Source organism: Ciconia boyciana, chromosome 15 (assembly GCF_034638445.1).
Source record: "Ciconia boyciana chromosome 15, ASM3463844v1, whole genome shotgun sequence".
Classification (NCBI taxonomy): Eukaryota; Metazoa; Chordata; class Aves; order Ciconiiformes; family Ciconiidae; genus Ciconia; species Ciconia boyciana.
The window spans coordinates 14770721-14784610 of record NC_132948.1 but is presented as its reverse complement, the minus strand read 5'-3'; the positions used below and the strand labels follow the sequence as shown (position 1 = coordinate 14784610).

General features: G+C 41.9%; 1 protein-coding gene across 18 annotated transcripts in view; it reads right to left on the bottom strand.

The window, feature by feature from the left end:
- Positions 1–13890, bottom strand: part of FBRSL1 (fibrosin like 1) — a 555468-nt gene that overhangs the window by 176633 nt on the left and 364945 nt on the right. For all 18 annotated transcript variants that reach the window (XM_072879771.1, XM_072879790.1, XM_072879783.1 and 15 more), the window contains one exon: positions 10527–10556. In XM_072879771.1, coding sequence (XP_072735872.1) covers positions 10527–10556 — 30 coding nt within the window. The remainder of the gene's footprint in view (positions 1–10526; positions 10557–13890) is intronic.

The window sequence follows — 13890 nt, the reverse complement described above, 5'->3', positions numbered from 1 at the left end:
TCTGCAGAACCTGGGCTACGCAAGCTTTCACGAAGAACAAAGCTGACTCTAAGCAAATGAAGAAAAGCATCTCCAAGCAGCAGAAACCACCCATGTCTAGTATGAATATGAATACTACTGTTCCAGCAACACTGAAATCTGAGACAGGAGATGGATAAATCAACTGCACTGTTGAGCTTGGACTGTCATAGTCCAAATGACAAAGGCTGTAAACATTTAAAACTCTGCTACAAAGACACTTTCCAGCCTATCACGGACTACTCTGCTCTCCGACCACCTCACCGGTGGAAGACCTTGAGATAACTGTTAGCGTGGTTTTAATCAGTGGAGTCAGAGAGAGAGAGAATAGGAATCATCCTTCATGGAGAAAAAAGTTATGGTTATTCTTTGCAACATTTTATTTTTAATTAAAAAGACATGTTTCTTGCTCTCTTCAGAATGCGCCCAAGGAACATTTGTAATAATTTCCAGGTGACATGATATTGTACATGTTGCAGCTGACTTCACAGCTATGTGGGCAAACTACTATTTTTCTGCACAACTAAATCATTATCAAGGTAACAGCAGACAGTAAGCATCACCAACATCTAGCGGTTTCAATGTATTTTAGGAAAACACGGTCTAGCTCTTGGAAGCAGAAACTTTCATATTTCAGCCAGATCTCTCTTCCCTGCCCAGCCCCACCTCTGAGCCCCAGCATGTATCAGACTTTGTCCCTATATGTGATCTTCAAGGTAAAGATTTTGTTTTGTTTCTTTTTCCCCTAAGAAAGGCAAAAAGGTTAGTAAGTCTTTAAACTCTCAGTTCTTAAGGCTGTTAATATTTCACATTGCCAGCAGGGAAAGGAATTAAAACTGCCAGTAGCTATCCAGATAGATTTTAAAATCCCCTTCCCTCCCCCTTCTCTCTGCCTCCCTCAGCTTCAGAGGATATTTTCCCCGCAAATTGGTTTTAAATTAAGGAAGGTGATGAAGGCAATGTGCCGTCTCAGCATTTTCCCAGGTGCACTTAATCTAATTTCATTAAGGAGATCAGGACAGATGATCGCTACAGTCGAAACATTAAGTCTGTCCATTTTTGTATAAAAAACCATTAAGTCTGTCGAAGTGTCGGCGGGTGGGCTGTTTATTATTGGAGATGAAGGCGCGCTTTGCTTCCCCAATAAACTGTCAGGAGTAGTAAACCACAAATGAAGTCAGCTGCTGACAAAGATTTAGGCAAAGATCTCCAACTAATTTTGACACAGGTTTGGGAAAGGCCAAGGAAATAGAGGCCATGAGTTGGTCTGTATGCTTTGGAAACCAAGCCTTTTGTGTGTGTTTGAGATATTTCAAACCGACCCATCGAAGAGTAGAAGACTGGGCATCAGTGGATACGATCACGCAGAACCACTGATGCTTCTGACACTCCGGACAGTGTTGACGGGAGCCGTGCAACGGTGTGCACCGCAGAGCCCCAGCTGCAGAGTTCACCTTTGCTTTAACCTGCACTCATCCTGCCGGGACTCATCATCTTGTCTTAGGCAGACAAGAACTCATAAAAGCTCCATGCAAGCCACTGCTCTGTCTTGAACTTATGCACAGCTTTGCCTAAAATGTAAAATCACATTCCTCAGATAATCATACAGGTATCATACAAAATTAGAGGAAACCCATCAAAATGCAGAAACTATGGAAAACTATTTAAAAGCCAAGAAAGAAATCAAGTGAAGCTTTCAGATTAAATTTTCAGGCACTACAAAATCAAATGTGAGCCATTTGCTAAGAAGAACACCTTACTTCTCAAGAAAAATGCAGCTGGGTAGAACTTGGTATTAAAGACCATCAAGAAATGTTAAAAAGTGTAAAATACTAACTGGAATTACACAATCTTTACAGTACATACAGAGAAATGAAAAATCACTAATACGGAATCAGGAGTGATACTCTAGCTGGAGCTTCGTGATGAGGGAAAACTATCGTGTTTGCAGGTAACACGTGCTACGTACTGCTTTGAGCATCAAGGGTGGGCAGAGCAGAGGAAGGTTCATTTTCCCATCCCAGGTGCCGCGAAGGGAGGAACAGAGCCCACTCTGCTGGCAGAGGCTTCCGCAGTGCTGCAGGGATTAGGAAGGAGTGGGAGAGGTGGAAGGAAGCCAGCCTACACCGTGAAAAATGACTGGCTCACCCCCGGGTAGACCCGGAGTTGAAGGCTCACAGGTGAATGAAAGACGAAGACTTTTCCTTGCTGCCTGGGAAGAACTGTGTGGAGCCGGTGTGTCTGTACCACAGCCAACACTAGAACTAAGGGGTGACCCTGCAGGGAGCAGAGGGAGGCTTATTTACAAACACTTATTTCAATCTCTCTCACTTTGAGTTTTCTCTGTTTGAAAAGAACCTCACTTTGGTTTGTGTTTGTGGAAAGCCGGGACTCTAGCTCTTAGGGACCCCTGCCCCTGAGGGCGTACAGCAAAGGCTGGGCAGCACCAGCTGAAACATCTCCCCTGACTCAGGGTGCCATGGCAAGCCCCTTACTGATTTTGCAGACAAAAGCAGCAGTTGATAAGCAGCTGATAAGTGAAAACAGCAGCTGGTAAGTGTTAGGAGACTCACCTAGGCAAAAGAATACCCATTTCAATCACGATGCTTTAGGTAAGGGTGAATTCCCAAGCAAGGTCAGGCAGACGTTACTTCTAGTCTTTACTACTGATCCAAATGTTGTTGCCACCTCTTACATACCTGGAAAACTCCTGTAGTGAAACCTAGTGTGGATTTTATTGCAAATTGGACCCAGAAGCAAGAACTGTTGGAAAGCTATAAAACCCAAAGCTGACTCTTGGGCCATCCTTGAATTGTGTCTGTTACGCCTGCATAGGACACACAGTGCTGCATGCTACGCTGTTCCGTCTTATTTAACCTGGTAAAACAATTTCGGAATACAGTAATGAGAAACTTGGCCTGCAATTGCAGCTATTGGAGTATGCATCCTCCAAAATTCTCATCTTCTTGGCATCTTTATGGTTAATTAAATCATTCAATTTAATTAACTGAATTGCCTAACTCAGTTGCCAATTCCTATCACCTGCCTACTATGTTACCTCCTATCTGATCACCTTCCAAGGAGTTACTGCCATTGCACAGGTGGCCCTTTGGATTCATGGCTACTTTATAATGGTGTTTCTGGATGTGGGCAGACAGCTGTACAAGATTGCTCTCTTCCCTGTTGCCTCAGATCTTAAAAGTTTCTTCACAAGGTCCCTGGTAAGATAAGAAATTGCTCATGGATGGGGAACAGGCACAGGGAGATGTTAAACAATAGAGAAAGGAGCGAGCTAGGGACACGCTGACTGCCAGCGACAGAACTGGTATTATCCTGTCTTGCCCAAGAGCTCTCCATAAGATCTCTTCAGTCCTTTTATGTGAGTTAATGATGGATCTTTGTCAGCAAACTAGAAGGCTCTTCTCATTGTTTGCTCTGAAAATTTTTTTTCTACATTTTCAAGAATGAATATGGACACCACAGACTGTGATGACTCAGCCTGTTATGTACAGACTAATGTACTTAAAATTTGAGTTTTTGTCTGGATAAAAGAAAAACACAAAACCTCAGCAGGAGGGGAGAACATTGGTGCTGACGCTTCAAGTCGGTTTAATTTTTTCAGTCGCATTCTTGTTTTACTTAAATACAAAGGTTAAGAGGGGCCACTATTACTAATACTTTTCACTGGAGTTGCAGACGCTTGTGGGGAAGGACAACTTGGAGGGCTCCTTTCCCTCTGGAGGGGCTTACAGGGCCCAACTCAATTGCCCCAAGTCTCAGTGGGAACCTTTGTGTCCGCTCCGTGCACATGGCGGGTAAAATGATGGAAGTCAAGGGCATGCCAAGTCTCTCCCCCATCTGGCATTTCCCAAAGAGCGACTGAGTGAACTAGGTACGCAGGGGGCTTGCAGGATGCTATTTTGCTGCTAAATCTGTTCATGGAGAACGATGAAATAAAATAAATTCACTGAATGGTGAATTTTTGTCTTCCTGTACTGGCAACAACATTATGTTTGCCTGTTTATAGCACCTGAATCTTTCAAGGGCTACAAGGTTATTTTAAATTCAATATTTCCATATTGTTTAAAAAGCAGATCTGTTTTTAATAACACCACGCAGCTCATCTGTCAAACAGAAACTTTCTTCCATTAAGAGAACTAACCACCTTTACCCAGTTATTATTATATGGGATTCAGGTTTCTCACTGGGATTCACTCCGCATCACTGGATTTTCAGTCTGTAAGAATTAAACCTTAGAAGAAACACTGATTCTGTGCACATACGTGCATGCATATGTGTATATGCTATACTACTGCATGCTGCTAAGCCTGCAACACAGCCCAGGCACACACTTCTGCAACCGCATTCAGCATCACTGTCCGTAAACAAGAGCACACTATGGTAAAAGGACCACTTAAATACCGTCTGAAAACCCAGCTCGAAAGTAACTGGCAAATGGAGACTTCTCATTATTAGTCACAGCTGAAAACTGTCACAGATTGAAGTGTAATGCTAACAGAAGTGCAAATACCGCCATGTGAAAGCCCTTGGTTCAATTCCACATTTGATCTCTCCCTTCTGCTGCAACCAGTAAGAACTGGGATTGCTGGAAGAGTACCAAGTTTCATTTCTCAGAGAAAGGGACAATCTAATGATGGACAAAACCAATTTGGGGACCTTGGCCTGGGTAAGCTTCAAAAATAGCAAATAACAGATTACCTGAAGTGGGAACTAAACTTCCAGCCTCATGAGAACAACAGACTTATCAGACGGAACCCACTTTTTCCATTGCTAGATGGAGGAGGAGCAGGGGGAAAGAAGCCTCCAGCAATAGTGCTACCAATAATAGCCCCCACTGGACTTCAAATGAGTGGCAGTGAGGGGTCCAGGGACTGAGGCTTATTCCAGCCTCACGGGACAACACACTGATGTTGTACCGGTGCATTGACAAATGAGGCCATGAGAGCAGGAGTGTAAAGATGCAACAAAACATAGAAATTCAGATCGATGTAGGATCTTTGGGAGCAGACACTGCAGTTTGGCCTCCTCTCCCCCACTGAACTGCACCTCGACTTCCCAAGTCTTTCGCAATCCCCTTCCCTGACCACCAGCCAGCTGACACAGCTCTTCCCTCCCTGGGCTTCAGCAGCTCCTGTCTGCTCTGCTCCTGCCTCTGTAACCGCTGCTGTAATTCTAAGCATCGTTAAGACCATCTTCCCTGAACTTTTTCATCTGCTGTCATGGGACTTTATCTTATTTCTGGGTAATCTCATACACAAACACACAAACACAGTGACCACAGAGTGACTGCTAGATCTCTCTTCATTATTACATCCCTTTCTCCTGCTGCCTAAACTATGATTTTTCCTGTGGGCTTGCAGACACCCTTTCAAGGTCAACACAGCTGAAACAGAAGTGATAATTTCATCCCCCAGATCTTCCACACAGTTTACTCTCCTCATTGCTTCCACTATTATCACTTCCACCTCTCACTCAAGCCCATAGTTCTTGGTGCTCTCTTTGACTCACACCACTCCCTACATCTTGACATCCAACCTATGTTTAAGTCCTGTATATCTTTTTTCTTTATAACATAATAAGCATCCTCTGTTCATCCACACAACTAAGTTCTTGGTCAAGCTCTCACTACCTCACTTTTCATTTGTCACTTCATCCTTTCCTCTGGTGATGGCAGATGTAACTGTGTCCTTGTGCCAAGGAAAAAGCTGCCGCAAGATCATTTTCCTCATCCGTGGCTTTGCTCCTTACGCAGCTTCCCACTTCCCGAATTGCAAACTATCACTCTTCATGTTTTGACTCTTTCACAGCTTACCTCTTCTTCCCAGCACTGACACTCAGTATCGATGTAAACTCTCATCTCTCACTGGTCTGATTTGATCACCCCCTTGTTAAACTTTCAGACAAGCACTTCCCTACTACGTAGCACTGTGCCTTTTGCTGCAGAGAATAACTTTCCATTCACAGCCATAAAACTACCTGATTGTCCCTCTCAAATGCCTCCTAAAACCTTCCCCTTTACCTTAATACCTACAAAACCAAAGCTGGACATCAACGAGGCTGCTGGCATACTGAAACAGTGCTGCTGTTAACACTGTGCCCCCCCTTTTATCTGAGTCCCTTCACTGTCTCTAATCTCATCCTTAAGCCACGAGCTGTTCTGCATCTACATGGCACGTAGCAGGACGGGAACCCAGCCCATGGCGGAGCGATCATAGCACTACCTCGTTGCTCTTCTCCCATGTACCAAGTGCTAAATGGCACCTGCTCCTGCACCGCTGCACGCTGCCAGGCACCTACCGGGACTCAGAAATTAGCACAGCAAACAGCAGCATGGCAAGGCTGAATTCACATCGCCGCAAGCAGGGCCTAATAAACTCACTGTGCTGTTGCAGAAAGTAGTGTGAAAACACTCTTTTAGAAACCTGACTTCAAAACTTTTTGCTTCCACCTTGGATATAGCTTTACCAGTCTCAAAGGTTGCTTGCTGTAGCTAATACACAAACTACAGAACAAATATATGGTAAATACTGATTCAACTTAGAAAGAGAGTGTCATTTTTTGTACATCTTACTTAGCACCACATTAAATGAAGCAATGCCTGATATCTAACCCCTGATTTGGAGAGCTCACTTACACTGCGGGGCCATGTAATTAAGCTGACAACCCACAATTTCGCACACAGCAGACAGAAGTCCAAGACTGAAAGAACATGAACACTGAATTACTTTGAAAGAAAGAAACGGGCTTTTTTTTAATGCAATCTTGAACACTGTTATTAAAAAAATGAGAGCAACATTTTGGAGTAACGAGCAGAGATTACTCATTCCCTTGTTTTACACAAGTTGACTTTTGGCTTTCTGCAGAACACCATTTAACAGAGCACATTACCAAGCTGCTAGCCACTTTTCACAGTGATGCTAAAGCAGGTAAGAGACAATAAGTGGAACTGTTGATGGTTTATATTACTCTATTATGTTAATGTTCACTAAAGTATGCCATAAGCTCTCTCATTACATGTGTATAAACCAATTCTCTGTGGTGTTATTCCTGTGCTAAATGCTATAACTACATAAATCTTGAATTAATGGAGACTTTATAGTTCCTGAAAATGAAGGGTAATTGCTATCTGTTAATGCTGTTGTTGCTATTAAAGGAAGTATATATTTTCAGTAACAATGTTTATGGACCGTGAGCCTCACATTGCAGCTATTGCACAGTGCGGAGATAGTGTAATACGATTATCAGACTAACTCCCTTTCTCTCCCTCCTCCCTCACAAAAAGCACAGTATCATTTCCACAGCTTCCACAAACTACCCTGCAATTCTCCTAACAGTTGCAGAGTCCAAACCGATGTCCTTCAATGAACGTACAGTAACAGAAACAGGATTTGCATTTCCATCTCTGGAACGCGTGATTTGCTAAGTTTCTCGCTTGGTTAAATGGCTGGACAGCTCACTTTATTAGTTTGGGTATTTTGAACAGTTCTTCGAGAAGCGTGTGGTGACAGAATGATAGGTGTGAGAAAGTATCATCCCACTTACTTCCTTTGAGATTTCAGCAGTGATGCAGAAGTGAAAGGCTATACTTGGCCAGAGACAGATCTCAGAAAGTAGATGGGATGGACAAGTCCCCAGCCTTGAGCTCCTGTTCTCCAATTATTAAAAACAGCAGCGCACTGTTTGGAAACACTCTCACAATCTGCTGTGAAACTGTACCTTGCACTAAAGTAAGGGTTCCTCCATTCTGATATACTGTACGTATGACTGACTATGCTCAATTACTCTTCTCCCCTGGAGTCCTGCACAACACTGCACAAGGAAAAAAACCAAAACTATATCAGGATTGTGTTTATATTTTTCAATGCAGTGAGGGTAAAGCCTTAATTTTACTCTAACATCTATGTTTTAAAACATTAAGAGCTCAATAGCCCCTACACCTATGAACTAAATAAATAGTGGATAATTAGTAGCATGGTACAGAGACAGAAGTAGGAGGTGGAAAATTTCAGTTTTGCTTCTAGCTCTATCACTGACTCAGTTTGTGCTTGTACATGAACTTCTTTTTTTGTCTGCTTTCCGCATGAGTTATATACAGACGACAGTGATCCGCTGTTTATGACTAACAAAAAGTGTTATGCAAATCAAAAGTGCATTAGTAATTCCTGCCCTGCCCTTCATTAGTGCCAGCGCGCGTAGGTGTACCTAGAGAAGGCTGCTTCTTGCTGACCAAGCAGGAAAGCAGGATTGTTCTGTAGCGCTGTGAAATGAAGCTGACCCGTCATGTAATTTGGGAAGCCTGATGCTGGGCTAGACAGTATGTCGAACACTCCAGCTGGCTCCAATAGCCAGAGAGTATTATTAGAAGATACATTTTTCCAGCACGTGGAAGGGGGAAAAAACACTCTTCAGCGTAATACCCCAGGACATTCGTGCCAATATTTGTTGCATCAGCCAGGTTAAGTTTTAGACAAATACTGAATGTGTTTTCAGGGGAGCACAGTATGTCAGGTATCAACAGAGAGAGCCGGGCTGCCCTTGTGTTCCCCAACTGGAAGGCAACGCTGCATTTACATTATCCCCATGAAAGGTTTGAAGCCTCTTGCCTTCAACCTTGGTGAGTTTACATGCATGTGCACACGTCTTTGCTGACAAGAGAAGCAACCCTACTTAATTCCAGAGACCTATTTAATAGAACCGATGTCATGTCTCATGTCTCTACAGATCAGGCAAGAGATAGAAAGATGATGATCTTGTGCTGCTCTCCTTATGAAGAAAAGGAATGTTATTATTAAGGTGGAGTCACCTTAAGGAGAAGGTAGCTGGGAAATATGTGAGCCTAGAAGGTCAAATTACAGTTATAGATATGTAAAGAAATGCCATATTAATGGTAAGGAACACTACAATAGCTTTTCATTTGCTGTAAAGGACAGTAAGTTACCAGCCAAACACAATGCAGCTTCCTCTGAAGGTAACCTCAGATCCCACATTCTGAAAGCTAATCAATGTTGTTCAGATTTCAATTTCTTCTCTACAAGGTGAAGTCAAACCTAATCTAACAAACGTCAGTCTCAGATGTAATGCCGCTAGCTGGGTCTACCAGTGTAATTTAGATAATCATTAATAGCATAGCTGTATAATAAAACTACATGTCACTTACAACTTCATCTGAGGTTTGACTGGCAGATCTTTAAACAGTTTTCTAAGTGATTGCTTTTACTTTCTTCGATTGGGCAGTCTAAGAAATGTTTTAACCCCATGGTATCTAAGCTTTTTAGGGAATAATTTTTCACCCTCACCACCTCTGCCATCAGCTCTGCTGCTGTGCAACCTTGTATGAAACAGAACTCGGGGGGGGTGGTGGTTTTAGGGAGTGACTTTATACATATATACACATATATAAAACAAAATAAAATAAAATATGTATAGTATCTTTCATTCAACATATATGATTTAAATGTTTCTCTTCAATCAAGCCTTCATCTCAAAACACAGCTTTTGCCATACTCCAGGGATATTTGGTATCTGATGGGATTTTTAAAAGAAGAAGTTGAAGAAACCTTAATGCTTCCCAAGCTCTAACAACATTAAAAAAAAGAAAAAGACTTAACCAGAAGAAGCTTTTAGTGTAGTCTCTTGAACTCATGGTAACCTTCGATGTATGGCTGTAGCCAAGTGTGCTGCCAAGGAGACAGGGCTATCTGAAATCAGCCTTTACTTTTGTAATGCTGATCCAGTAGAAACGTCCGTGCCACAGCTCCTCATGAATGAATGCAAGAGACTGGACAGCCAAAATATAATAAAAGTTTGATGAAGATCTAACCTGAGACTGCCAAGTTTGGTCTGCCAGAAGAGAAGTCAGCAAGGGATACTCAAGTCTTTTACACATTTGATGCTTAAAAGCATGGTGCCACTGTTGTTACGTAGTGGGACTTCTCTGTTCTCCTTCCAAAGGTGAAACGAAAAATCCCCATACAAACCCACACAACTACAACCTTTCAACGACCAACGTCGGTATCCAAAAGAAGGTCAGAAAAATCATTGCTCTGTGATAAATATGCATGCAACATGACAAAACACTCCTCGACAGTTACCACACTGCCTTTGAGGGTAGGTACCAGTTGTCCCATCTTCTAAACTGATTACAAAATTGACATCTTCAAAGGTTACCATAAATAAAATATGGACTCCTGACAAGTTATCAGAGGAGACTTCCTCTGAAACAGGACTAACGCTATGACTCGGGTCTCACCAAATGCTCACGTAATAATCAAGAAAGACTATTATGTTAATGAGAGTTTTTTTTCTGTAAACAAAACCTAGTGAAGATCACAGAGTACCTGACCCAATGTTTTAAATTAAATTATAGGTATTTTAAAATTTGACATGAAGACTGGAGGAAAAATATTATTTTCAAATTCATTCTTATTTTGACTATGAGGGAATTTCCAAGCTAGTAAAGCACATGAAAGAAGAAAATTCAGCCTTACCTTATCGTCAATATCGCTCTCGCTGTCACACTGTGGATTAGAGAGAGAAAAAAAGATTTTGAGAAACACCTTTATGTATAGGGATCTTTTGCATCATCCTCTTAAATCTTTAGGATAGCTGTTTACGATGTTCTCCGTTCAATGGAACACACTTTTGATGTTTGCAGTAATGCCTTTTAGATTGCTAGCATAAACCAGACAAAGCCAATTTCTCTCTTCTTCTACAAAAATACGGTATACTCTTACTTGGATGGGGGAAAGAGAACTTTAAACAAATAAGACAATCAGCGATGCATTATAATAACAACTGTAACATGAATACCACAACAAAAAGCATGCCTTTTTATCATCCCAAATTGTGGAATATATAGTAACAGTTTTGCATTGCTTCACCTTGATAAGCACTTTGTCATCTAACAAGGAAGCTGTGAAACTGGCAATCAATTTCTAATTTAATGAGTGGTACCAAGAATAGTAATTAAAATACATCATAAATTCTGGTACATTTTTTAGTTTGAATGAGATCATGATCCCAGGAGGAAGTGTTTACTTAAAGAGTTTTAGAGTGTAATCTCTTACAGCCTCTGAAAATGAAATGCTCTATTTTCACAGCACAAATGATGGAAAGATAACTTGAGCGCTGAACATTTCAGGACATCTTGTTGGCTGGAGCTGAGAAAGATTTACAGTCGGAAACAAAAATAAATCTCTTGGTGTCTGTTATACTGACAGAAAGTGGCCAGTGCGTTTCGTAGCTTTTGTGCCCAACGGGAATTTTCTCCTTCAGCCAGCCGCTGATGGGGACGGTCCGGGTGGGTTTCCATAACTGAACTCGATAGGGTTTGAGTTCACTGGTCCAACAAGAGGGGACTCTGCAGGCCAGCAATGACAAGCTACAAATGTGGAAACGGTCCATGAAAATGCACATGCTTCGGCGTCATGAATGTCAAAGAAGGAGCAGATCTGTTTGGTCATTTTGTCCAGCTCCTGCTCCTCACGGAGCGGGGAGGGGGGATCTTTCCTGTCACATCCTATTACCCTAAAGTTACAAAGCAGAAATTTCAGCTGTTACATTCTTAGTTTTCTGCAGATTTTTGAGAGACTATTTAATATCTTCTTCTTTTATTTGGCACATGAAATGATTGACCCCAAACACTTGAGGAACCTTTTACTCTTAAATTCTCTGAAACACACCGAGCACACGAAGAGCCACGATACAGCGGCGGGGTCTCCCACGGTGACTCTGCAGTGAAGACTGCTCCGCTTACCAACTGACTCCTTATTTCCATTTAACTGCAGTGGAAACGCTTGGTTTAAGGCACCTGTTTTTTCTATAGTCTTGACTAAGCAGAAGTCTTTTTCTTTCAAAATGAAACTGTTTTACACTGCCCCACCTGAGCCACAGCACATTTTTCACAGAGAAATCCAACTGTTTAGAAGGATTCTGGGAAAAAAAGAACCTGAAGCAAAAATGGAACAAATTACAGGAGGGCAGGGCACTGCTCTGCAGGGGCCGGGGAGCAGTGGGTGGGCAAGTCCTATGGGATTAACCAGTGTTCATGCCAGCAGGCTGCATTAAGCCCTAGCCAACTACTTTGTGCATGGAAGGCAAGAACATTAGATAGCCAAGTCTTTAGCAAATACCTTCCTGTAAACCCGTTGTGCCTTTTTTGGGGACTTTTATTCCGTCACTGAGCTTTATGAAAATTATTATAGGAAACAGTTTCTGGTTTTTTCACAAACAGACATTCAGATCAAAAGGAAAATCAGTCCTGATAAATCATCAGCAGCGGCCATTTGCTGACTCTCCCAAACCCATGCCACGTAACCACGAACAATTAGAAGTCCCTGCTCTGGGCCTGGAACGGGACTAATTGTCCATCGCCACTGAGACACGCTGAAACAGGTTTGCTGGGCAAAGGCTGCCCCAGTACCTGCTGCATTTGTGCTTGCTCAAGACAGTGCTAATTCATGCTGACAAAGCAACACATTCATCAAAAACAAGGTGGGGGGGTAGGGGAAGATGCAGTCACAGCAGTACACTCGTCATTATTTACATGCTCCTGAGAAACTCCGGCTGACTCAAGGGAAGCCTTTCATCTCCACCCCGGGGGCTGAAATCAAGTCAGAATGCTACAGGGAGTGTGCATTCCCCCAAATTACTAGCATAATTGAGTGGGTCATGAAGACCATGTTATTTTACCCTTTAAACCTGGCCTACGCTAAAGTACCCTAAGTTACCAATTTAATCATTGTGCTCATTCAACCTGCACCCTCATATTTTAGAGGCAGAATATTTTGATGACGTGATTCAACCTGCACAGTTCGGACTAAAGCATGTTACAAGGGAATATCACCTATCACAAAAATAGCATAAAAATTAGTTAGTACACTCAGCCCTGTGTTGCTTAAAATTGTATGCTTAGGCAACGCCAATACAAATTTTAATTCTTACAGGGACTTAAAGAATGATACACTGAAGTCATAAAAAAATCAAATAAATTAAACTCAGAAATATATTGACTAGAAAACATTCAAAATTATCATTAAAACTCGGATGCTTTTGCCTATGAGCCCTGCTTTAATAAAACTGCAGTACTGTAAACCTTAATAAATTTAGCTTAAAAATATTTGAGAGCAGATGTAAACAATTTTGGGGAACTTTAGTAACCATTATTATTCAAATACAACATAGTATTTCAGTCTTGCTCTCTGTTTTTGTAACAAAACTTGTCTTCCTATTTCTTCCTGCATTATGATATGTAAAAAAGAGAGGACAGGCTTTTTCTTGTTGAAAACAGATTTGACCTCAAAAATTTGTATGCCTATAATGAGTATAAAAACCTATTACAGGTGGTTTGCATTACTAAGAGGTGCAGAACTGCTTTATTTAGACGCTTAATTTTGCTTTCTACTGATATGCAACTTTGTCTCATGCAGATAAGTGAAAGTTGCAAAAACCCAGTGAACCATCAAATCCACATGCTAAATTTTATAAACAGACATACCAATGAAGCAAACATCTGCTCTCTGAGGATACATTTTTCCCCATTCAGGATCTGTAAATACTCTGTAATTAATTGTTTTTAAAATGGAAAGGACAGCAAAGAATTTTGTTTCATTTTAGCTTACATCTTCCTTACTTTAATCATGATTGCATCAGTCGTGCAACGGACGAAGCCAGCGGGGCTGTGGATGCAGACCCACACATGCACGCGGCTCTGTGCAGACACGGAGCCCACCGTGCAGCTGCGACTGCAAGACGGGTGCTTTAAAAACCGTATTTCTGACAGCGAGTTGGGTAATTTCTTGTTTGCCTTATGAAATAGCTGTCCTCTCCCACCTCTCCCAGCTGCGTAGGACT